Here is a 26,281-nt window from a genome sequence, read left to right on the forward strand (position 1 = left end):
AATCACGGAGGAGCTGGCAGTCATGCAGTCAATGAAAGGGACAACAACAGGGAGTGATTTGTTCATGGAGGTAAATGCATGTGTGGAAAAGTTGGGACTGAAATGGGACAAGCTGGCAGGCGTGACAACGGATGGTTGTCCAAATCTGACAGGGAAAAATGTTGGACTATTGAAGAGAATGCAGGATAAAGTGACAGAAATTAACCCTGAGCAGAAATTGGTATTTTTGCATTGTATTATACATCAGGAAGTGTTGTGTAAGTCAGTGTTAAAAATTAACCATGTTGTTGATGTTGTAACTAAAATAGTTAACTTCATCAGGGCAAGAGCATTGAACCACAGACAGTTTGTTGCACTTTTGGAGGAAAGTGAGATTATTGCAGCTGTCAGGTGGCTCAGCCTGGGCAAAGTGCTGAAAAGAGTATGGGACCTGAGAGAAGAGATTCAAGACTTCTGTGTGAAGAAAGGAAACAACATCCCACAGCTTTCAGATGCAGACTGGATGGCAGACCTTGGTTTTGCTGTAGATGTGACTGCACTAATGAGTGAACTAAATGTCAAACTGCAAGGCAAGGGCCTTTTTGTGCATGACATGTACAGTGCAGTGAAGGCTTTCATGAGAAAGCTGCAGCTTCTCTCAAGCCAAATGGAAGACAACATTCTCACGCACTTGCCAACACTGAAGGAAGCCACACCATCAGCTGATCACCTCCAGAGGTACTCATCCATGTTAGAAGCACTGCATGGTGAGTTTTCAAGGCGATTTAAAGACTTCAAAACAGTTGAGAATGAAATGAACATGATCTTTTCCCCATTTACATGCCATGTGGATGATGCACCCAGTGATGTTCAGCTTGAACTCATTGACCTGCAGTCTGACACACTTCTGTCAGAGCACTTTAGGTCAGTCTCACTGCCTGAGTTTTACTCTTCCCTGAAAGAGGAGAACTTTCCACACATCAGGAGACGTGCTCAGAAGATGATGGTCCTCTTTGGATCTACCTACATATGTGAACAGACATTCTCAGTGATGAAGTTCAACAAATCCAGATACAGATCCTCTATCACTGATGATCACCTCTCAACTGTCCTTCGCATATCCACCTCAGACCTCGAGTCGTGGCTGAACCTATCACTGTGGTCCTGTCTGACTCTCATCATACTACTTCCCTGATGGCTCCCGCAGGATTGTTGATATCCTCGTGGATTCATCTTCTTATTATAGACACATGCATTTCCAAACATTTGGACTACCTATGTTGTAAATGTATTATCTTTTCAATTTACACACGGCATCTATTGCACGTCTGTCCGTCCTGGGAGATGGATCCCTCCTCTGTTGCTCTCCCTGAGGTTTCTCCCATTTTTCCCCATTAAACTGTGGGGTTTCTTTGGAAGTTTTTCCTTGTACGATGTGAGGGTCCAAGGACAGAGGGTGTCGTATTGTCATACTGATATTCTGTACAAACTGTGAAGTCCACTTAGACAAATGTAACATTTGTGATATTGGGCTATATAAATATACATTGATTGATTGATTGATTGACTTGGTGATTCACTTTTTTCCTCTGATACAGTAATTGTAGAATACTTTTTTTTCATGGTTGCTTGCAGAGTTTACCTACAATCTCAGCCTGACTTTCCCACCCTGTTCTTTTCCTCTCTATGTATCCTGTTTATATGGCACTCACAGTTGTATAAATATTGCGGAAACTGCCTGACTCATTTCAAGACACAATACACACTTGATTTGAGAGCGAGTATAAAGGAAAGACAACATTTTGTAAATACTGTTGCTCGAGATTATGTCTCCTTTTGCCAGCTTGGATCTCAAAGAGATTGCCAGGATGTTACAGTATTTTTAATTTAGAAAAAGGTGTGTGTTACTTTATGCATGTGCAGTCATGTCTGGCCAATTTTTATGTTTTTTTGTGTGTGTGTCAGCATAGATCGGAAACGGGTTGGACCACAGCGGCTGTGGAAGGAACAGGGAAGGAGTCCGGAGGAAAAGGCGTTACTCCTGCCTGTCAGCCATCAAATCCACTGCCCTTACCACAGGGTACAATAAAACACTGCGAGACAATTTCACACTTATGCACACACATAAACAGGGAGCCCATGATTACAAAAGGGAAAGCCGAACATCATTGTAGGTGTTCTGACCTTGTCTTGTAAAATGTAGTGTTGCAGCAAAAGTGACAAGGAAAAATGTCAGGCTGATTTCACAGAGTGATGACTGTGGTTTTACAGTAATGAAACTTAGGAAAGGGATTCAAACTGTTGGAGTAAAACTACTTATATGTGCAGGAATGGACTACCATGGTTCAAACACTAAAACAATTTTACTCTTTCACCTCAAATATTTGAGGTGTGAGGTACGTGCAGGCTTTTATCTCCTCAAGGTTACACACCCTTATTCAAGTTTTACATGATGTTACAAACCAAAAGAACATTTAGCATTCATCCACAACAATGAAATAATAAATCAATGTACATTTAATTATATTTCACCTTTGAGGGAAATTGGGTGTACAGTTCCTCAAAACAAATAATTATGCTCAGCAAGGAGACAGCGTGGGAGAGCGCCAGGCACAGCTGTGGTGGTGAAGCTGCAAGGGTCAAAGGCCACCAAATGAGCAAAGTGCGGTGAAATCTAATGTCTAATACAGTCAAGTCAAGTTTTTGTCTTTGTAAAGTCCACTTGTCACAATATAAGTGAATGATTTCTCTATTTATCTGCAAGCTGTTCAAATTCAGGGGATTACATCCTCTCTGTTTCCTGTGTTATCTCTTGCAAACAATTACAGGAATTGTATGAACTCTTGTCTTGCTGAGTGAATGAATGGAAAGTGAAAACAATAAGAATGTAAAACTGTGTCCAAGTTCAGGCACTCTTTCACATACACATATATATGTCGACTCTATAGTAAATATACTTTACCGACATCCAAACTCTGACTGAAGTGTTGAGAAGTATGCTTTTACGTAAAGTTACAGGTATTGTTCTAAAATCTTATCTCCCGCATAAGTGGCTCTGTACTCTTGAATGATCTTTATCCCTTTCTCCACAGCACTGGGTCCCTCCCTAGAGACAGACCCCGAGAGACGGGACCAACCGGGGAGAAACATGGGGGTGAAAGGTCAGGGGTTGCGGATGCAGAAACAAGGGTCATTGAGGGAGTGGATGGGGTGGTGACCTTTGACATCACAGCCAAAGAGTTGCAGACTCCAAGTCTTTAAACACCAATCATGTTCGAATGACTCACTATATGTTTACATTTATACTTTATTACATACTGATAGTTCACAGGCAGTCACTGAACATGAGGAGGGGCCTAGTTTGTCATGTGTAATGGTCTTTCCACTGCGCTGCACCATAGCATTTGAAGCCATAACAAGCTAAAAATAAATAGCCATTTATTTTGTGTCAGACATTTAGATTTATTTTGGCAGGTACAGCACATGTATCATTTATGATCACTCTGTCCTATTACAAGTGTCCCAGTAAGCTAAGCCAGTGAGCCAGAACAAACAATTGACCCTGGAAATGACACAGTAATAGAGAATACAGCAATTATTATTGTTATTAATTTAATCTTTGCATGTCCTGCTATGAAATGTCATTCCCATGTAATCACTGATATTTCAGTCAAGACTTAGGCTGGCCTACACTCCACTCCAAAAATAATAATGTACCTTGTTGTTTTCTCTGGTCAGGACACTTAAGTTATTATCACTGTGACATGGACACTTACCATAGAAACAAAAGTAAGATTAACACAGACATAACGTATGCAATCAAGATAATACGTTGTGTATAATACTGTGTGTAGGCTGCTCAACAGCCACTGTGTTCTTAGCCTACAGTGGCAGGCTAGATGATTTAAGGTTGCAAGGTAGTAATAGCTAACCCAAGTCCCATTCCTACCCTGAGGCAGCTATTTTCTCAATTCTTGTTGTACTTGTCACAAGGAACAAACAACTGACAACCTAAACATCCATCATAATTAAGTACTTATATTGAGGACAGGTGTGGCAGGAGAATAATTGTAATGGTAGCGAACAAATTTGCTAAATTAGCTCGTCAGCATTTCCAGACAATCTTATAGTCTATAAAGTGTTTATCAATTAAGCTACTGGAAAACAACATGTGAAATGTGCTATGAATTAAGAGGCCAGTGGCGAGCCGTGAGCTTTATACCTAGGCCCTCTGACCCCCACCCCTTCCCTCGAAAAAAAGGAAAAAAAATAGTTATTACGTCACAGCGTATACTTCAGCGGAATATCAAAACAACGGCCCAGGGTGCAAAACGCATCAATGACAGCGACCCTCTACCACACAAAACAACACCTGTGAACTCAATTTGTGTTCTTTGACATTGAAAATGATATTGCATTGTGTTTGTTACTTTCGTTACAGTTGTATGTCTTACGTGTAATTTGGCATGCTTTTATTTTGAAGGCGAGTTCACGCTGTTGACAGGAAGTTGTTGTTCCTCTGGAAACAAGAAAAGTTTCACAGCGGGCGGAACTTGTCATAAAGTCCGCGATAATGAAACCCACCCATTTAGAGGGAAGATATGATTGGTCAATTGTACTGTCATTTGACATTACTCTCTCGTTCAGTTACTATAGCGGGCCCTCTGTGAATCGCAGAGAGGGCCAGACCTTCTTTCATGTAACCCTTCACATTCAAACAGAGACCGAACAGGCAGATTCGAAGGATTTATTTCTTTGGAAATGTTATTTTATTAAATCAAGTTTTTTTTCCGTAAAACTAATGAAAAATATAACAAAAATAATATAAAAAAGATATATATTTTTAAAAAAAAAATTTTTTTTTAATGTTTTTAAATATTATTTTTTGGAATATCTTAGGCCCTCACAGAGGGCCTAGAGGGCCCTGACGGCTCGCCACTGTAAGAGGCTAACTGAATGCGCCTGCTCATAGATGTATAAAGTGAACAGACCTGTCCTCATATTGTTGTTGGACCAGCTGGCTTCTGGGCGAGGCTTTGAAGGTGAAAGAAAAACTAAGACGGGAAGTGCATGAACATTTAGAAATTGGATCAGATTGGGGCCCAGACTCAAGTACACTTGAGCATGTCTGTTCCAGATAAGGGCCATTATTTTTCTGCAGAAAATTTGACAAAAACACAACCATACGAAGGATCTGGAGGATGTTGGCTGTTCCAGCAACTCTAAATGAGAACATAATATATCAAAAACAGCGTGGAAAGGAGAGATAACACATATTGACTCAATTATTAAGTCACTTTGAAGTGTGGTAATTTTCAGGCCAACACATAACTTAAAAACACTTAGCTGAAGTACAATAGAAACTTGTGCTGTCATGTTTGCTACATTCTGGTTTAGTGACTTTCTATCTTTACATCAAGGGCTGGGTGTCTGCCCAAAAAACAGGAACTATTAACTAATGTCCTACAGAGTGATATTGGCACATAAGGCAAACAGAGGATAGCTTTTCTTAAAACGATTAGATACTATTTAGTGTTATAGTTGATATGATGTTGGTATATGAGTTTTAAACAGCCATGATGAAGAACCGAAGCTGGCATTATCAGATTTGATCATTTATATAGAAATACTTCACAGTTATATCTAAAGTTTATTTTGCTTTACTTGTGTGACTGTCATTAATTATGTAGCTAATTCCTAGTTCGTTAGTATTAGGGCCACCTGTTGTTGTTATTATTATGGTTAAATTATGGGACAAAAAATGATGTAGTGACATAACCTGCAATTCAAACATCCCGGCTTATAGGCAGTGGGGGCAGGCCTGTTTTTTGGCATGGCTTTGGTTTGGAGCAAATCCCCTTTGTGTGATACACAATGCTGAAACCAACTAGCTCATAATTAGCACTGCGTGGCAAAGACATGCCCAGTGCACCTGGGGAAATGGGAGTGGAAGAAGGACAACTGGATGAATGGTTTTATGGGATTCTTATAAATGGGTATAACATGGCAATTTGCCTTATTCTTACCATCTCCCAATAAGTTTGTGGTCTTTTACATACGTACAGAGGACAAATATTCAGTGGCATGTCCGGTCGCAAATGGTCATGGTCAGCTATTTATGATCTACTCTGCCAGCAAAAGACAATACAGTAGACTTTATCATTGCTGTCAGCGGTAATAAGTAGCCTTAGCTTATCTGCTATTTTTATGGGCGCACTATGTTATTATGCCCTGTGGAGCACTGCGGCTGCACAATTTGTGGCCCTCCCCTGTTTATATACCCATATTAAGCACCTGGTGGGAAATAGGCTAAGAATTAACATTGAGCCTCAAACATGTCATTACAATTCCTCATATATGCCTCTCCTCTTTACATTTCACTTTGATCAGTAAAAAAAAAAAACGTGGCAAAACACACACGGGGGGGGGGGGAGCTCTATGATTCTCCACATGTTAGATCTGTGATGACCAAGTGGGAATACAAAGGATCCATTTCAACATGTTGAACTAGCTTTGGACTTTGGGATTCACCCAACAGCACTTCAAAGAATTTTCCATGTCAGTCAAGGTTCAAAGGGCTTTCATATGAAAGACCCACTCTGTGCCCAGATCTGTGCCCTGGACCCTGCAGCTCTCATGTGCCACATAGTGGCAGCCTTCTCTACTGGGATGCCCACATTGTCACTGAGTCCTATGGAAGTAATCAGGCGTATTTTGTTTATGCTTGAACACAGCACCAGGGAGAGCTGGGCATTATCACTGCCGTGTTTCATTTGCGACTCCTCTGCGGGTCACTGGCGATGACTGACATCAGCCTGAGATACACAGAATACACTGTGGGGTCTCCTGTGCGACAACAACCAAAACAACAAGACTTTCATCTCTATTTCTGTTCAAGTACATCGAGGCACGCTTTTACAAAGGAAACAGACTCAAATACCTTGCATGTATACATATACTTGTGGAATACAGCTGATTCTGATTTGACCATCAAGCGTGAAAATACAGAAAACACGCTTCATTCAAATATATTCAACAAACAGCTTTGATTTATTACGAAAACCAAGCCAATAAACAAATGATCAAATCAAATATTCTGTCTTGGAATTGGGCCAATGGAGGACAAAGATTTGAGCCAAAGTTTTTATTTTTAAAGACCTCCCTTTCTTCTTAACACCGTGTCCTTTCCTCCTCTGCCACCTCCTCCATACCTCTTGCTCAGGTCACAGTTGGAAGACCATTAAGAATGCACTGTAGTACAACCCCCATCATGCTGAATGAAGGGGGCGTTAAACAAGAGCCCTGCCATTATCATCCACATAAGTGTGTGTTTGTGTATATGGGTGTGTGCACCAGGGGGTGATTGTTGTGTTTGTTGTAGCTGTATGTACGCTGCAAAGCCCTTGGGTTAGTCAGAAATGAGTTATTTCCATGCCCTATTTGGTTGATGGTATAATTAAGTGGTTCCTTCATTGGTCTCATTTCACCAACACACTTCCAGTATTTATGCTCTCTGGGAACAACAGGTGTGACCAGTAACAACAGGATGACAGGGTTCAACACCTCTGCTAGCCACTGACTTCCTCTAACACCCCCGCTCCACATTCAACCACACCCAGAGCAACAAGAGATACATTTCCCAGTGTGTCTGCCAGTTTACAGTACCCACACACAGAAATGAGTGTGTATGCTCTGTGTTTGTGTGGACATGGGCTTGCACTCTGGTTGTAACCCTTGAATACCTTCACTGGGTTAATCCATTTAACTGTATAAGTGCTCATCTATTCAGACAATTGTAGTTAACCCCAAACAGTTGCTGATAACCCCTGAGCCTAACCTGTGACCTCTGACCTTAACCTCAGGGCTCTTCAAACAAGACATTGGCCTCTAGGGATTTAATGCACAAATCTTTTTCTCTCTCTGTTTTGCTTTCTGCTTCTCTCTCCACTTCTCTTGTTCCCTAGTCTCTCTCTGGTTTCTGTTTAAGGCTGGCCTAAGATAATCCTTTGAGCCGGCTTCCTTCAGAGCCCATCCTGAGTTTTCATAACACGGAGCCAGAGGTGCACACGTGAGAAGTAAACAGAAATGCATAGATCTGTTTATCTAAGCTTCTCTGATTGACACTCTTGTGATTGTCCCCTTTTCCTATTTTTTGAAGATATTTTTGGGCTAGAGTGAGAAAACAAGTCAACTATTGATAAAAATGGATTCCAATCGTTTGTTAAATATTTCTCTATTTTTTACAATAAAACTGAAAAGGTTTAAAACTGTGAAAGAATAAGGCTGGTGATTGTCCATCTTTCTCCTTAGGTTCAAAAAGTAACATAAAATTACCAAAATCAACAATGCTTTAGAGCCGCGTTAAGCAAGCATAATAATTGCTTTATACATCGTGTTGTCATTTATTGCAGAAAGAAAAGTGTTTGTTCCAAAGTTAAAAGTGACAGAAATAGTTTTCTAACAAATACAAAAGGGAGCTTGAGAGAGAAGTTTAAACCCTGATCCCTTTTCATATGCACATAGTGGTTGTGAATGTTGGATCAGTGGTTTCGGAAAATATACGGAAAGGGTCAGACACAGTCATTTCTTAATACTTTTATTTCCATCAACAGCTGTAGTTGGTGGGTTAGAAGATGATGGCCAGATAGGAAAAATAAAATAAATCTGATACACAAAATATGTTAATTGTCCTGAGATTTCTACGCTTTTTCTCCATCTTTCTTGCAAAACCATCACAATAAAAAAATATGGGTTGGGAAAAATGTGGGCACCGGAATGGAAACTCTCTACTGCCAAATAGCATTCAAGTAATTTGTAAGAACAAAAATATTAAAGTGTTTTGAAAATGCATCCATAGCTATTGTCCCTTAAATCAGTCTTTGAGGTCTTGCCGTTTAAGGTTATGATTATTATTATTTTGGCCTTTGTGACCATTTATGTTTGCAGTGCACTGCAGTCAGAATTATGCAAGGGATAAACAGGGGTGTGATTTGTTCTAAGTATGAGTTATGTGTGTTTTGGTGTGTTGTGCTTTGGTTGTCAAGGACAGAGAGACCAATATACTGACACCATGCTTTGACCTTTGATATATCATTATTAAAATCAGAACCCCTTAGATGCTGTGTATTTCCAAGTATTCGTGGCATAGTACATTTCCATGTGCATTGTTAATTTCCACCCATCATTCACTGCTATTGAAACTCTCTCTCAGCCTCTTTGTAAAGGCCCGGACACACCAATCTGACAACAAAGAACTGACACAGACAGACACCTACTGTTGCGTCACCTTGCGTCTCTGCGTTTTGGCCATGTGTCGCACTGGAACACACCGCAAAGACTTCAGCGCATGCGTGAGTGGCAATAACTCTCCTTACCAGCAGGCGGCGGTAGTGTGTATTCGTCATTCAAAAGAGGCAACAACCGGAAGACAGACTACGTGATAACCGAGAAAAGAAGAACAGACTGCGTGATATAAACAAACAACAAATAGCGTGTGCGTTCCATTTTCAATCTACAACGAGAAGCTCATGGGGCTTTCCCGAACCTGTGTCGAGAGCTGGAGTTAAATGAAATCTCAGATTTGCCTTCTTAATAGTTTGTTTGGGTCCCTCTCTTCCGTTTCGCTTCTCATGCACTGATTCGCTAGCTGAACAGCCAATCAGAGTGATTTATTTTGCTTACTGCCTTTGGCCGACTGCCCGCCCCGAAAAGGCGTCGGCCCGGCTGAAAAGACCCGATGGTGCGGGACACACCAATCTGAGTAGGGCGTGTCGACGCTCATCGTCGGCCTGACGCCCACCGACGCCGATAATCGGCCTGGTGTGTCCGTGCCTTAAGTCCTTTAGATCCTGTTCAACAGTTTGAGTGGTTAATAAAGGCCCAAACAGAGTGATAGGAGGTAACAGTAATAGTACTAATTGGTGGTGATTGCAGGGCTTCTAAAGTGGAATATCCGTGTGAGTAAACAGAGGCCTGGTTATTTTCTATCAGCTCAGCCAGAGTGCTCCCTCTTTCTCTCAGCATAGCCTAGCAACAGCCTGTCCTTCCATTTTACTGAGTTTTGACCAAATAACTCAGCTGGCCGTCGCAACTCTGCATTGGTCACTCATCCATTTGTTCCTCTCCTTTCTGCCTCTGCCAAACATGCCAGCTCTCCATGTGTCGGGGAGAGAGAGAAAGGAGGGAAAGAGGGTTAGCACATGATTTCCAGAAAGTGGAATGAACCGCATGCTGTCTTCCCATTTATCTGACCCACATTAAGTCATTTCTCCCCTTTTCTGCCCCTCTGCATTAATGGCTTTGAGATCATCTGGTCTTTTTTAATTGTGACAATAATTTCCGTTGCCACTGACAATGTCTGTTTTATTCATGTTTAAAGTGACTGTGGGCCGTCCTGTTAAAGAATGCTTAATTTTCTCTGCACTTTTAAAAGCATAGTTTGAAAATGTTAGGAATTTGCCTCACTTTAAGTGTGACAATCAACATTTGAAGTTAGATACCGATGAATATGTAAACAGCGCCGACAGCCAGTCACGTTATCTTAGCATAAGGTCAGGAAACAGAGGAAAACAGTTTGCCTGGTTCTGTATACATGATCTTTTTAGATAATATGAACAAACATTGATGTATGAATCTATAGGGGACTATGTGCCAGTCAATCTCTTGGCCTGTTTCCAGTCTTTAAACAAAGAAAAGATAATCGCATGATCGCTGTAATTTCACATTAAACGAACACACGTGAGAATGCTACTCCACTAACACTGCCAGCATGACGAAGCCAATTATCAAAATGTCAAAGTATTTGTCAAGCTATCGCCCAACTTACACGCCACTCATGCGCCACTCGCGTCCACTATGACGTGTGCCCCACATTTCTAGTCCCTCCCAAACTGATCCAGCCTCCAAAGCGTCACCGACAATGCAGGCAACAGGGCCATGGGCTTGGGGCTTCTGGAGGCCCAAGGGTGCCTTGTTTTACCAACAGCTCCAATGCTGCAGCAAAAGGCATGCAGCATTGTTATGCAACAGTTTAGCAAGGATGAATGGATTCCAGCATAGGCCCAGTGAATGCCAGTGGAAGTGATGGGTAGAGAGTGGCAGCTAGGTTAATCCCAGAAGGAGTCCCCTTGGGGCCTGGCCCTCATAGTTCCTCCGTGTTTTCCTTTCAGCCTTTAAATGTGTTGGTTGAATGTCTATCGGAGCCACAGAGGGAGCAGAAAGGAGTAGGCTGGGTTCTCTGGGTCCAGCAGCAGAGCAGGCTGGTTAATCCCTGCGGTCCCAACACAAGGGCCAGCCAAAACTCCAGGGGTCCCCCTCCCTCATTTTCCTACTTTGCTAACCTCTCAGCTGCTAATCTTCTCTTAACTTCCTCTCCTCTCGTCTCCTCTCCTCCCCTCTTCTTCTCCTTGCCTCCCAAAGGCAGCAAGTCAACAGTTCCACTGTCTCTCTGTGGGTGACATCATTAGTTGGCACAGTGAAGCAGGGGTAGAATAATTAGGTTTAGATAGTTGAAGTAACTGTGGGTGTGTGGTGATGTAGAAAGGAATTTTCAAGGCTTTACTCAATATGAAGCACGTAGACATTACTATCCATACTCACAGGGAACACTGGAGAAATAATGCCGCTCATCTGAAGAGGGTATATGAAGGAGCAATTATTAAGTTGAAGAGAAATAATTCAATGCATTTTTTACCTCTTATGCCCAAAGATGTATAGTTTTGTGACAAAAAAACCCATTAAAGCCCAAGAGACATAAAGAAATGAAGAATGTGTGGTTTGGAGTTAACTGAGATGGGGGAGGAAGAACAGGAGGCCCTGCTTTAATAACTCACTATAGACTCCATACATGACCAACCCAGCAAAGCCCATCCGTTCTCTGCCCTCCGTGCTATATACACAGCCTACTTAGAGAGAAGCCTTTGTTTGTACGATGCGCTTTGTCAACCTCTATTTAGTGGCTTCCTTAGAACAGACCTGGCCCTTTGAATATTAACTGTGTGATCACTCTTGCCACACAAGCAGCCGCTCGGGACCCCCTATCACCTCGCAGCCCAGCTCCCCTGCACTCCGCTCTGAGGCTTTGTGCCCAACCACAGCTTGGTACACAGACTCTTGTGGTCTCTCATCAGCCAGTTGGGCAGAAATGTAGTTTCCATTGCTGACATCATTTATGAAGCGTTTGATTCCTTTCACATATGAGGAGATTCTAAAGTAGAGATCAAATATAAGAGGAGTCTTTCATTTCCCAAAAAGGAGAAAAGAGATGCAAGAAAAGGATGGGAAGAAAAGGGCTGATTTGTCTATGTCGCTGAATGTCACTGTGTCATTGTGAGCCTCTAGTGGAGTGCGACTGTAGTTCTGGCTAGTGTAATGACCGTAGCAGCAGAGGCAGGAAGGTGAGGGTGGGAGAGTCTGGGATAGTGTTTTGCAGGCCAATAATCCCCTTTATTGAGTCTCAGGAAATCCTAATTGGAGTCGGAAGTGACTCTAGTGGCCAGATGTGTGAAGACAAACAAAGGCGACCCAACCCCCAAGGACAACTGACCACAAGCACCTCAGCTTCCCTGCCACCCTGCTGAGTTTAATTTAAGCACACACAGAGACAATACGCAAGGACAAATGACAACAAGCATCTCCTCAAGCTTCCCATCCATCCAAACCTGGGGAAATGTAACAACACACATGAGTGTGCACAAGCATCCAGCGCTAAAAGTGTTATGGCAGTAGACAGCTTTGTAAACAAAGCAGAGTGTCAGCTGTGCTCTAAGGCGCTGTTTACACGGGAACGAAACAGGTTGTATCCGCTACTTTTCTCTTTCGTATAGCCCGTTCGTTCACACGAGGCCGTAACGGAACCGCGGAAACGGACCCCTCAAACGACAACGGGTCCCAAGGTGGATAGATCTGCGGATGGAACGCTCTGGGGGGCCAAACGGCTCCGTGTGTACGTCCTATACGATCATTTCCTGATAACGATGAAGCCATAGCCCCGCCTCTCCCCACCTCTGCTGCTCACTCAGTAGCTACTGTCAGTAGCTACTGCTACTGCTACTGACCATGCTACAGATGTTAGTGCAAAATCTACAGCTCCTCTACCACAACCATCAGCAACAAGTGGACATGGAGCTAAATCCACCACGGAGAATAAACAGAAGGGCAACCAGGCAACCATGGCAACCATGCTCGGAGGTCTTCTTCGCTGCTTTTGGTGTATTTTGTGGCGGAAGTACAGCGCCACTTACAGGCCCGGCATATGTACTACAGCGTCTCCAGCGGGTCGAGCGGTCTCGTGTGAAGGGACACGTTTATTGAGCCGTATCCGTGTGAATGGAAGACTTTTTTTATATCGAATTCGGTTCGTTTGCGTTCCTGTGTAAATGGGGCCTAAAGACGGTCTATGAAAACAAGGAGTCATGGTTTAGTCATGCCTCTCTCAATAAATAATAAAGCAGGAGTTGTAGCAAAAACTCATACAAAAGCACATGTGAAACATAAGCTAACAATAAATGGACAGGAAGCCTTAAGATAGAGGGAATAAAGACAAAAAAATGCTTGCTGCTCTGACAAAGAGATAACAACCTGCAAACCTCCACAGAAAGCTTTTAATAGCGTGGGTTTTCTTTCTTCACAAATTTGATTCACAGCCCTTTCCTCTCTCTGTCTCCATAATCATTGTCTGATGTCCTGTCTGTGAACTACTGAAGTAACATTGTGCAGCAGTTGTGTGTGGAAGCATGTGTGTCTTTTAGTATCATGTGTGACACATGTATGTGGGGGGTAAATATACTCTAAGTTTTCATATAAGTAATGTGAGAGTTTGGAGAAAAGAGGCCAAGACGCTGAGAGTGTGTCTGTGTTGTCTGTCTCTAGCTGTCTCTCCTTATCAGGCTGGCGGTCTGACCAAAGCCAGAGATCCTTGTCAGGCTGTTCTGGATAACTGCACGTGATCTTAGTGCAGCTGGGAAACCAGGAGAGATCTGAGGAAGCTGGGTTTGATTAGGAATACCTCCCCAGACCTGCTGTCCCAGTCTGGGATCAGTCCCAGGTGTGTGTTTGCGTGCACAGTTTTTCATGCACACATAAGGCACAGTATGTGTTTAATACCCCCGCGGAGCTGCAGTCACACTGACCTATTTACTCCACCATTGAAATGGCCAAGACCCAGCAGGGCGACCAGACTGGCAGAATAACACTAAGCCCCTGCACAGTTATATCAATAGCTTAGCTTGGAATAGTTTTACAGCCACTTTTACACGCTATATAAATTGGACATCAGGGCAAAAAATCTATTGTATTGATTTCTTTCCATCCGGGTTCATTTTCTGCAGTGTAAAAAGCCAATTGAAGTAGAGGTCACTTTACAGAATTTGATCAGCCTAGCAAAAATAACTTTGTCAAACAAATGTCAATTTTTTGTGTTTTTGACGGTATGTGTTTTCAGCTATGATTATGTGTGTAAGTTAGGGGAGGGGGGAGCTAATAGCCTTCACCTTTACATAACCCCTCTTGGACTTCAAAGCAAGATTATGGACTAACACTTGATGGCTGCAACCACTCCACCAAACTGGGCTCTTAAAGACGTGTTGCTGGTGGAGTTTGATGTGTAAAACCTTATTTATCCATTGAGAGGAAAAGGCAGCAGGTTTCCTCAAGGCGTTTTCATTAATCCTTAATACGGATAACTAATATTTCTCACCATCATGTCTATGCAGCATAATTTTACTTGAATGCATGGATCCTCCTTTACACTCACACAGGTTCACACACAAATCTTACACATGAGCACCCTGATGCACATTCATTCAGTAAATAATAGGCAGAGTGAAGCACAGGCTCAGAAGCTCACTGTTATGCCAAGGGGGAGACCGGCTGGGAGTGGGCCTGTAAACACATCGGTGTTTACAGGCCCACTATGTCGGTGAAACAAGTGAGGGATGCCAAGTTAACTCTTTACTATTCATTAATCAAAGTCCCAATGTCCGTGTATCATGAATGCTGGCATAACATGTGGAACTGTGCAGGGCTGTTCAGGGCCTTCACGGACTATAAAGCTGCCGTCTCTCTCCAGTGGCATTTCCTTGAATTCTGAGGAGTGCACTGTACTCTGAGAAGTGAGTGACTGAATAGAAAGTGAAGTTTCCTGAGAGAGGTTTATTCTGGCACAAGTTCACTATAACATGCCCTGCTGCACAGGCACAACAATAGCCAGATCCTTGGGGTCGTAACCCCCTAATTACTGCAGGTCCCGGAGGTGATGACGACTGTCTGTCAGCGTGGCCTGTGAAAGGGGCTACCTGAGCCGGACTCAGGAGCACCAGGTGACATGGGCCAGGAGCGCTCCAGCACCTTGGATGAAAGGTCGTTGTTATGGGTCTACATCCCAGCACCTGGGCCATTTCAGCACCCGAGAGGGACTTCTGGTCTCTTGGCTTTCACCTATGCCTTGTTCCTGGTTCAGGGAGGAGATGCGGACAACATTTCCCATGTCTGATAGCCATCTGCTCCCTCTCTCAGGTTCTCAATAGCATACTCTTCTTAGCCTGATCAAGGCCTTCTGCACCAATTACACATCAGAGTCCTCCCCACTATGATGATTAGCCTGAAATAGAGACTTATCAGGTTGTCAGTGCAGGTCCTGACAGCAAGCTTTCATGTAAAATCGTATCTGGCCCAACATATTGTAAAGGCAGGCACTATAAAATGTATAAAGGAAATTAAAACAATTCCTCTGAAAGAGAAAATAAATATTACAATTTGAATGTTAGGATGATTGTGTTTCCTCTAAAATAAATAAAATAATTGTAATCTTATAGTTATTTATTGCGTTACCTCTGAAAGAAAAACAAGACTTAAAATCTTAAGGTTATTGATTGAATAACTCCTTTTCAACATGTCAAACATATTAGACATTAAGTGCCATCACAACATCTTGAAAGTCAAAAAGTGGAATTAACATCGAGTGTACTCTCCCACCTGAAAACCCCTAAATCCGCCCATGGGAAAACTGGGAGGATATCAGTCAGCGGGTGCGCGCGTGTGCGCGTTCCCGATGGACTGTGGAAGTTTCCCTGCAAATTGAGAAAGACAAGAGGACTGCAGCGAGTGGAGCGGCTCAAGTCACCGGGATAAAGGACATACGGGAAACAAAAACCTGGGATTGAAGCGTAAATGTACCAGTGTTCTGTAGGCTACAATTAAGAAAAAACGCGAGCTGTTGTTGGTGTGTGCGGGGTTACCTCGCGGAAGTGCAGCCGTTAACGGCAGGTAAGTGACATAACTTGATTGGATTGGATTTACCTTAAACTGAGGGATGAGATTCATTTACAATGATTTGACAATTTTTAATTGAGACATTATTTGTAATGTGAGGTAAACCTAAAATGCGCGGGTACACACTACTGGGAAAACCGGTTTTGTAAGCATAAACCAAACGTCAACAAGAACAAATTTCATTTAATTAAAAGTTATAAATTACGTTAATTTTGCATTTTTGTTTGATTGATATCTTGCTTTCTCCGGAACTATTTATCCGTAGTATTGGCTGTTAAGAAACACGATTTGTCAAATGATTTCTCGCTTGTCAAGATAAAGATCTCATTAAATGATGGAGGGTGAGATCACCGGAGGGGGGTTTTTGCAGCGCGCTCGTGCGGCGCTCGTTGGAACTGCTCTACAATCACGGGCATTACTGAAAAGTTTCCCAAAAGCTGTGATTTTGTGATTCATGTTAAAAGCGCGAAAGAATACGAGAAGTCAGGATGTGTTTTTGGCTTTGGCCAAATGCTTCGCCATGAGATGATTAAAGACTTTTGCTTGACACTGAAACCTCTGAGTCATGCATCACTAATCCGCTTTTAAACTTGCTGGAGCAAGTGTGTGCAACCAGCTTTTCAGATGTTAACCTCCCATAAGGAGGAAAGGACATTAAAAGTGAACATTTTATTTTTGATGTTGCAGACCCTCTATTTCTCATGTTTGTGGTTAAACTGTGCATCTTACCTCGCCTGTGGTGTCTCCATGTGTCTAATTAGAAGGGAGAGGAGTGTGTGCATGCAGTGAGGTGAAACTGAACAGGATGGGACAAGCTGTTCAAAGAGGGGGAGAGCTCATCTTGCTCAGTTAGTACTTTCCCCAAAACTCCTTGAACTTGATGGTTGAACCAGGGGTTACATTTTTAGTTGCAAACTACTTGTTAGATCAGTCAATTCACTGGAGTTATGCTAATGAAAGGAGAAGTGAGGCCAAGTGTCAGACAAGCTCATGAAGTCATCAGCCTCAGTTAAAGAAGCTGTTACAAAACTCTTTAAAAACAACTGATATCCTGTGGCTCTCAGTGTTCAATAATGTCTGTTTTGTCGTCTTGTTTCCCAGGCTGGAACTATTGATGGAACTTAGAACCGGAGCTAACTGGAATTTGGAAAATACGTCACTGACTTTCTGAACAGAGGCTGCTCATCCGCTATAACCCCCCCCCTCTCAAACCCTCACAGCCTCTATGCTCATCAACCTGACTGTGGCTAGCAAGGAATCTCGTGCCTTTCATGGAACACAGCCTGCCTTTCCCGCCATTGCCCCTGACACTGTGGAAGTGACAGCCATGGAGTCACATCCGGTGCTGGTGACCCCTCAACCGGCTCCCCTGGCACCTCCACCTCCTCCTCCTCCTCCTCCACCACCACCTCTACCTGAATCTTCCTCGCCATTTAGCCGGGAAGACAGTGCCCGTCGGAGTCGCCTGAGGAAGCTGAACTGGGATCGTATCCCCAAAGAGAAGGTGGAGGGGAGGAAGAGTGTGTGGAACGGGGCGGCCCCGGGAGAGGACGAGATCCCCATAGACCTCCACTCTCTGGACGAGCTGTTTGGTCAGAAGGAGAGTAAGCCTCAGGACAGAACGAGCACCCTGAGGCGCCGGTCCACTCTGCTGCGCTGCAGATCGCCCCAGGACAGCACGGAGGAGGTGAGATCAATAGGATGGCAGTGATATGTTTCAGCCATGTTGAAAGATAGTGAGATTATGGGCGGTTTTCTTACATTTATTTGTGTCCTTTGCCTCTTCAGATCTCCCTGCTTGACTCCAAACGCAGTATGAACATTGGAATATTTCTACGCCAGTTCAAGACGTAAGCTTCTTTATTCTAAACTAGAGCTGAAACCCAAAGTTTTAAAGCAAAAATGCCAACATGTGCTTCTCAAATGTGAAGGTTTGGTGCTCTTCACTGTTTTGTATCATTGTAAATGTGAACATCTTTAGTTCTGGGCTCTTGATTAGACCAACTAAGACATTTGAAGATGTCATTTGCTGAAAAACATACATTTTGGATTGATAAATTAAGACAATCACAAGAATAATTGATTGTTAAATGATTGTAAACACCAGCCCTAATCCTTACAACGTGCTGCACTTGAACAGTTTCAGCTTTTTATGTCTACATTTGCTGAGGGTCACATAAGTCAAAGTTTTAGAGGCAGGAAACAGAAGTGTGTACAACAGCACCCTGGGGAGCAGTACTTCTCTTGAGCTGAACTGAAGTGGGTGGCCATATATCAACGATGAGTGTCAGTCAGTGTTTGTCAGAAGTGTGAAGTCTCCTCAGGAGAGAGGATGTCTGCTGTCAGGGAGAGGACACGGGTATACTGCAGGGGACAGGTGCAGGGGAGGGTACAACTGAGCAGCAGGACCGTCTGTATGAGGGTGGGGGGTAAGTGACTGGGTAAAGCCTTGTGGAGTTAGTGTTGACACCTGCTGATGCCCTTAAAGAGTGTCTTATGTTAAAACTACGCCCTACAGCGCGACAACACTAGTGGCTTGTCCTATTCACCATACCTCTAAAGCCTGTTTAACATGCCTGTCTGACTCAAACAAGAGATGACCTTCTGGAAATTAATATGGCTTTTACATTTTTCGCTAATACTTACATGCAGTTTAATACCCAAAGTTTCCTTATTATATTTTGATGTTGAAACTCCTGACATTATACAACATTTACAGGTAAATACAATGACTTGGAGAAGAAGTGCTGAGTTGCTATATTGCCCCGCCTCGACGTGTGCGTAAATTGTTAACAGACTCAACTTCAGAGCGGCTCTTTTCTAGACCAGATCTGTCAAGACTTGTAGGGAAAGCCATTATGTGTAAAGAAGCTCTTGTGTACACAAACATGTGTCTTGTCGGGAGCTTATTTGCCTGCTGTTTTAGGCAGACAGAGGTACTGTTGAGTTGTGGGTGTAGTTTAAACAAAGTATGGTTTTGTATTTTCAGTGTCTGGGTATTCACTGTGATACCCTTTTATCCTGGGACGGTTCTGTTTTATTGGCTGTTTCACTCAGAATTTTGCTTTCAATAGTTTTCAACTAGTTGGGACAGATTACGCACAATAATAGTGTAAGGGCTCTTGTACAATAAATAATGTCTTTGTGTGTACACCTGTTGGTGTCAAAATAATTTCAAATGGAAGTGAATATTGAGCTATAAATGAGGAGAGAAAGCCAAACACAGTTTGCACATAATGGAGTATAGGCATGTGTGATGGGCTGAAAATGAGGGGGAGGGGGTAATGGAAAACCTCTGGACAGATGTGTCACTCAGTCAGAAAAAGTAAGTCAAAGGTCAATCAGTCAGTTAGTTCAGTTTCTAGCCACATCCCAAGGCCTTTCAAACGTTTTCCTGCATGTCTGCTTTTTATTTGCCCAGTGGATTTGCCACTTTGTGTGGCGTCAACCAACCGTCTCTCCCCAATACTGACTGATAAGAACGGGATAAGCCACAACACTGTGTGGTCAAGGAAAAACAAAGAGCTGATAGTGCTGGCAACATTAGTTTTCTGGGGAGGTGTCCTGAGAAAACCATCAATGATGTCATTCCAAAAACATGTATTTTGTAATTTTTCCACAGGCCTGCGAAGGAGATAGTTGAGGATATTAGGCATGGTGTGGGGGATCGCTACGGAGCAGAGAAGCTCGCAGAGCTCTGCAAATTGCTGCCTGACAATGAGGAGGTAAAGTGCCTCTTTAGGCATACAAATGTAACAGTGACTCCCCTCCCCTCCCCTACCCTCCCCTCCCTCTTCTCTTACACATCATCTGGCTCTGGTTAGAATGATCAAAAGTTTGCCATTACACCATGTCGTATGATGTGGTCTGTTTCCGGAGAAGGATCGCGCTGAAAGATATTAGAATTGACTGTTAACGGCATGTTGGTTATTTCAATCGAAGCTGCCTCCCTGATTTGACTGTGCATCTGTTCTTTCTCTCTCAGGAGTCCCGCCTGAGGAGGTTCAGTGGGGAGCGGAGCTGGCTTGGAGAGACTGATCTTTTTCTGCTGCTGTTAGTGGAAGTTCCCAGGTACACCCCTTGTCCTAGATTGGATAAAATGACCACACATACCATCAATACTTTCCATCTTTTCTTTAGCATGAAAAACCCCTGTTTATTTATTTTTGTGACACTTATCCTGCTGACGTGCTTCACTTTGTGATGACGTTTGCTTGTTTAACTGATGATTGATCAGGAGTGCCTTTTTGTTTCCATCATCACTCACCCCTGTCCTTTCTTCCGTCAATCCGTCCCCCTCCTTTCTCTTCCATTAGTTTTCGGCTGCGTCTGGATGCTATGATCCTGCAACAAGAGTTTGACCCTGCTGTGACCTCTCTGTGTGTGGCAGCCAGATGTCTGAGGGAGGCGGCCAGAGGTAAAGTTAACAGCAGGGAGTTGTGTACACCACCATAAAGACTCTTTAACAGATCCTATTTAGGTCCCTTTTTCAAATACTCCTATTTAGATGAAAGTAAAGTTTTATACCCTGAGTGCAATTGTAATTAAGAATAGTTTCATAATTAAGGAGAAACCTGCTATCAGTGATATCTTTGTATAGAAGTTTAGTACACTTGTCTGCTTAAGTGTATTCCAAACAAAGTTGCTGACTACTTGTAAGGCCTTGACGTCAGTTGCATACACATTCATCCTCATTATTCCCCAACCTTGAGGCAAAATATTGAATCCCTGTCTTCTTGTCTAGAACTGCTGAGCTGTCCTGAATTACACTCCATCCTTCGTTTGGTGCTGAAGGCGGGGAACTACATGAACGCTGTGAGTGCTTCTTTATTTAGTTTCTTTCCTTTTCTTTAGCCCGACAAAGAGGATCAGTTCTTTTATCTGTGTATAATACACCAGTCGCTGGGGTCTGGGTGTGTGTTCAGGGGCGTCACTCTGACTGCGCACCTGGTTTTTGTATCCTTGTTTGTTTTAAGTTGTCACATGTTGTGTGTGTTATTCTGACCTTGTATGTGGCCTCTCAGGGTGGATATGCAGGGAACGCCGCTGGTTTCCGGATTTCATCGCTGCTCAAACTGGCCGACACCAAAGCTAACAAGCCGGGCATGAATCTGCTGCATTTTGTAGCAATGGTAAGAACAGTAAAAGGACATCCTTTTATCAAAACTTAAACATTATTCTTTATATTGTGTGTAAGGGTATTTGTGAAATGGTGGACAGTAAGAATGTGTAAATATTACTTTTAGCACTTTTTACAAGAAAACAATCTTCTCTGACCCTAAAATGTCTAGAGAACAGTAGCTTCTCAAGCCAGGCTGCTCCGCTAAGCATATGATTTTGTCAACATAGCAAATGACGTGTTGAATCTTTTGAAACAATAGCTGGATAATTATTTGTGTTTGTCTCCGCAGGAAGCTGTGAAAAAGGACCAGAGTTTACTCTCATTTCCTAGCCAAATAGGCCATGTTGGCTCCGCCTCCAGGTCAGTCTCTTCCCAAAACTCAGATCTTACAAGGACTGTCGCTGTCTATACAAGCTTACTAACAACCCGGGAGACTGATAAAACAAACATAATGAAAAATCTGTTTAATTCTAGTATCAGAACAAGGCACCCAGCTCTTAGCGATAGCTAGCTGCATTGAGAGAAAGTGGGTCATGACAACATTGATACTCAAACCCAATTTATAAGCTTTTTTTTTTTTTTTTAGTGTCCATTTTAAAGTATTCCTGGACACTTTGGACCATTTGCATTCAGTTATAACCCATTTTGGGGTATTTTTTATCAATTTCTGCTATTGCATATTATTAGTTATAAAAGCCTTTCCTACTATAAAATGCACACAGCTATCTCTATACAGATCTTATAATAATAACTTTATATTTTATGCCATCTACTTCTCTGCAGGTTAAGTGAGGAGTCTGTGCTTGAGGAGTTAACAAAGTTAAAAAGCAGAGTGGTGGCCCTCAAGGCAAACATCCAGACTGAGGCGGAGATCCAGCTGCATACACAACATTTCCTAGAGGTATGACATAATGACATCATCTTTTAAAAGTTTTTCTGATGGCTTGTTTCTTGCCATGACTGTGTAAACTTTGTGTGCAGGTAGCTGAGGAGCGTTTGAAGGAGGCCGAGGATGAGGTAGAGGGCATGAGGATGTCTAGTCAGGCTCTGGTGGAGTTCTTCTGTGAAGATGACAGCACTTTCAAACTGGAGGAGGCCTGCAGGGTCTTCAATTCGTTTTGCCTCCGCTTCCAAAGATCTGTCCAGGTTAGATATTTTTTGAAACATCGGATGATAAAACATATATATTCTCAAAAATAGTATTGATTTAACTCTAGTGGTCACTGAAAAATGAATGTTTCTTTTCATTTTCAATAGGAGAATTCCGAACGGGAGCTGAAGGAGCAGAAACGTTTGGATCGTCAACGTGAGATTGGTGAAAAGCGTCGCTCTGTGGCTGTTTGTACGGGGCTGGACCTGAGCCTCAGCCTCGCCAAAGAGCCTCAGAGTCAGGAGAACCAAGATGAGCTGGAGAAGCTGCTGGAGAAGAACTTGAGCTACAGTTGGAGTCGACGTAGCCTGAGAAGCTCTGAGTCCCGTAAACACTCCCATCACTTCCACAACGATAACCATCAACATAATATTGCCACACTCAAGGGCTTCCCTGAGCTGGGCAGCAGTCCTACGTCGACCAGTTATCACTCCAACAGTTCCTCTGACCACGAGACCACCTCTGTGCTTTGTAGCTCCCCGGAGACTGACGGATTGTGTTCTCCAATCAACCAAGAACCTGTTCTGGGGAGAGGAAGCAGGTCCCAGCACAGCCGAGCAACAACCCAAAGCGTGGAAGCTGTTCAGGAATCACACATTGCCATTTTTAGCCACTCTCAGCATGGACCTGGCTTCACAGTCAAGCAGCACGGGCCTGAAAGCATTTCTTATGTGCTGCAAGGCCAATCAAAGACAACAGTACTTGAAAAAGATGCTGAGATTTCACATGAACGTGTTGTTTCAATGACCACTGAATCTTCACCGACCTCCTGCTCAAACTCTGCTGCTATACCCGCTGATAAACCTGCCCCTTGTGTTAAATACCAATCCCCCACTCATGGGCATAGGTTTGGCCTGCCAGCAACAGAGAATACTCGCCCAGTTCAGAGTAAATCTAATGACTCTTTTGTTGAGTCTGTACAACACTCTCTTCTTCAAAATAGAATACTTTCTCACGGTGACAACATGAGGAGGTCATTCAAGTACCAGAGAACTGAGAGCCAATCACAATCATCTGTAAATGCTCCAGAGAGGGTGCAGTCAAAACCGCAGACGGGAGAGACACCAACTGTGACAACGAGTGCTGTGACACCTTTGCCTGAGGCAGGTTTAACAAAAAACATTAACTCAGAAGTGGCATCAACACCTGTAGAGGAGAACTGGATTCCATCAGGTCTACCAGAGTTCAACCAATCACAGCGAGAGGTGATCTCCAACTTGCCAAGTCCTGAGAGGGAGACGGCAAAGCCTTACTCACGTGTTGGTGAAACACTGGAGTGCCACACACTGGTGAAAGGCCTCCGATCCTATGATGCCTTGTCACCCCCGACCTCCCCACTCCCACGACCCGCGCCGAGCCTGTGCTCCAAGTGGAGGAAAGAGAGGGAGGGCGACCTCCGAGCGGGGACAACTCCAGGGTCTCCTACATCAAAGGAGGAGGCTCGCACCGTGAAGATCCCCGTGCGTAGTGGAATAGGGGCCAAAAGAGGACTTGTGTCACGTGCAGGACCTTCCAATGGCACAGGCATTCCCAGGGTACGCTCCAACACTGAGCCTTCAAATGGGGCCCCAACCCCCCCTAACACACCCACGCCCAGCCGGCTGTCCAGTCCTCGCAGCTTATCAATGCGCTCTTCTATCACTCGGCCTGCCGCTGTTCAGACAGAAGTGAAACGCAGTAAAAGCACACGGGAGAGAACTGTAAGTGAGACACAGGTTCCAGGTAAGCCAACCTTAACCCGCAGGACTTCAGACAGATCTGTACCAGAGAAGGGCTCAGATAGCACCCAGCTAGCATTTGTCAGAGGAACCCCTCTCCGTGTGTCAAAACGAGTCGCCCCAAACTCTGAGGCTCAGGCGCCCTCCCAGCCTCGCACTGCCCACAGCCCTTCCTCTGCCACGGCAAAGACCATACGCACAGCTGTCATATCTGCCGCCCGAAACAAAACCGCCAAGACGACGAGCACAAGCCCCTCCCCTGTGAGCCCTAAAGCCCCTGCAACTTCACGGATACCTGGACCCAAAATGCCCCGAGCTACTGCAGCCTCACCACAGTGGAGGTGATGGGAGTGAATACACTATCATGCCTTTATGGATGTCAGTCTGATATAAACAGTGTGATGTTATTCAAGTGGGCATCATCAGCTTTCTGGTCTTAAGCATCTCTGAGTTTTCTAAATTCAATTTTTATGAAATGTGTATGTAGATGAGAGGGAGCTGCACTGGTTGCTTTGGGGAACATTAATCTAATGTTCTTCATCTTATAGCAGAATAAATCCTACCTCTTATGTAACCTATTTGTGTCCTTTGCAGGCGATAGGACAACACAAGACCCCTATCTTAAATATATAGAAAAGCAGAAAAACACAGCCAAGTGACATCACTCTGTGCCTAGTTATTTTGAAAACTGTTAGAAACAAGTAGTTTTGTCTTAAAGTTTTGAATACTGTGACCCCTCCTTTAAGTGATTGTTGTTCATTCACACTTGGCTGTCTTACAGTGCAGCTGAACTCGGTACAATATTGAACTGTTTATCCTCTTGTTGAGGCCACATTGTTCTGATGCACTTTACAAACTAAAGAAGAGGCCATGGGGGGATGGTTACTGTAATGTTTGTCCTTTTTTTATTTTGTATCAAAATATTCTATAACTTTATTGAATAGCATTTGTTGTTATTCACTGTATTATTTGGATTTATAAAACACGAATAAAGACTGTGTACTGAATAGTAGTTTCTAATCAATTGCAAAGGCACTCATCAGTTGAATGAAACCGTACTTGTGTTGTTGATATAATGTAACATCTGTTCCTTAGGTTTTGATTCAAATGAGAGCTTTCACTCTCAAGGTCTACACTCCTTAACTACTGCTCTTGCATCTTCTCATCGTCTTCTAGTCACACTTCTTCTTCTTCTCCCCCTCTCGTCTGAACTCCCACTTGCTGCATCTCTTGACACGGTCACCCCCATCTCTGTCAGTGGCTGTTGTCATGGAAATGCTACAGACGTCCCAGGGAATCTGCTGGCAGAATAGTGGGGTGCAAGGGTTGGGGTTGAGGGTGACTGTGGGTGTAGGGTCCCAGTGGGAATGCTCTCTTTATAGGGCTGCAGTGACGCCAGAACCTCTTGGGAAAGGCAATAAACCGGTGCCTCTTTGTTTTCTTGAGTGTCCGGTTGTCGGCCAGCGCTTGCCTCTTAACCTACCTCAGTGTATAGGGGTGACATCATCAACGGGTCTCCAGGGGTGCAGGACAGAGCAGTCTAAAGTGGTCTCTCTTTTAGCTGCCTTCGTGTATTCTGCATTGATTTGAAAGCACGGGCTGAGTGAGAATAATGACTTGTCTGAAGGTGAATAAGTGATATATGGGCTTTTAGACCAGTGCTGACCAACATGGAGGATATGGTCCAGGTCACAGGATTGTTTACAGCCTTTGTAAGTGAGGTATGTAAGCTTAAACAGTGACCTACTGGCGAGAATGGGGCAAGTTCAAGAGAAAGGTTAAAGTCTTTAAGAATCAATACATTTAAGACTCATTTAATATGTTAACAGACTGGTAAAGTTAAAGAGCAGTATCCCTCACTTGCAGTCAAATTGTAGGTCAAACTAATTGAAAATAAAGTTTTCTGACAATATCTTTGAAGCCATTAGCAAAGGAAATAATTGCCATTTGTTGAAGGAAGAAATATCCTTTTTTTTCATAAATCTGGCAGTTAGATGACTTTGAAGAGAGGAATAGATTTGTGGGTCACTTTTTTCAAAGTAC

General features: G+C 43.4%; 1 protein-coding gene across 1 annotated transcript; it reads left to right on the forward strand.

The window, feature by feature from the left end:
• Nucleotides 1-16,023: 16,023 nt before the first annotated feature.
• On the forward strand, nucleotides 16,024-25,245 carry fhdc2 (FH2 domain containing 2). The gene is made up of 12 exons (XM_034121134.1): nucleotides 16,024-16,242; nucleotides 17,350-17,935; nucleotides 18,037-18,098; nucleotides 19,871-19,973; nucleotides 20,234-20,319; nucleotides 20,565-20,665; nucleotides 20,993-21,063; nucleotides 21,273-21,380; nucleotides 21,660-21,730; nucleotides 22,154-22,271; nucleotides 22,352-22,516; nucleotides 22,628-25,245. Exons 2-12 carry the CDS (start codon nucleotides 17,474-17,476, stop codon nucleotides 24,581-24,583), a joined length of 3,303 nt encoding a protein of 1,100 aa, XP_033977025.1. The 5' UTR covers nucleotides 16,024-16,242; nucleotides 17,350-17,473; the 3' UTR covers nucleotides 24,584-25,245.
• The last annotated feature ends 1,036 nt before the right edge of the window (nucleotides 25,246-26,281 follow it).

The sequence above is a fragment of the Trematomus bernacchii genome, unplaced genomic scaffold (genome assembly GCF_902827165.1).
Source record: "Trematomus bernacchii unplaced genomic scaffold, fTreBer1.1, whole genome shotgun sequence".
In the NCBI taxonomy this organism is placed as follows: domain Eukaryota; kingdom Metazoa; phylum Chordata; class Actinopteri; order Perciformes; family Nototheniidae; genus Trematomus; species Trematomus bernacchii.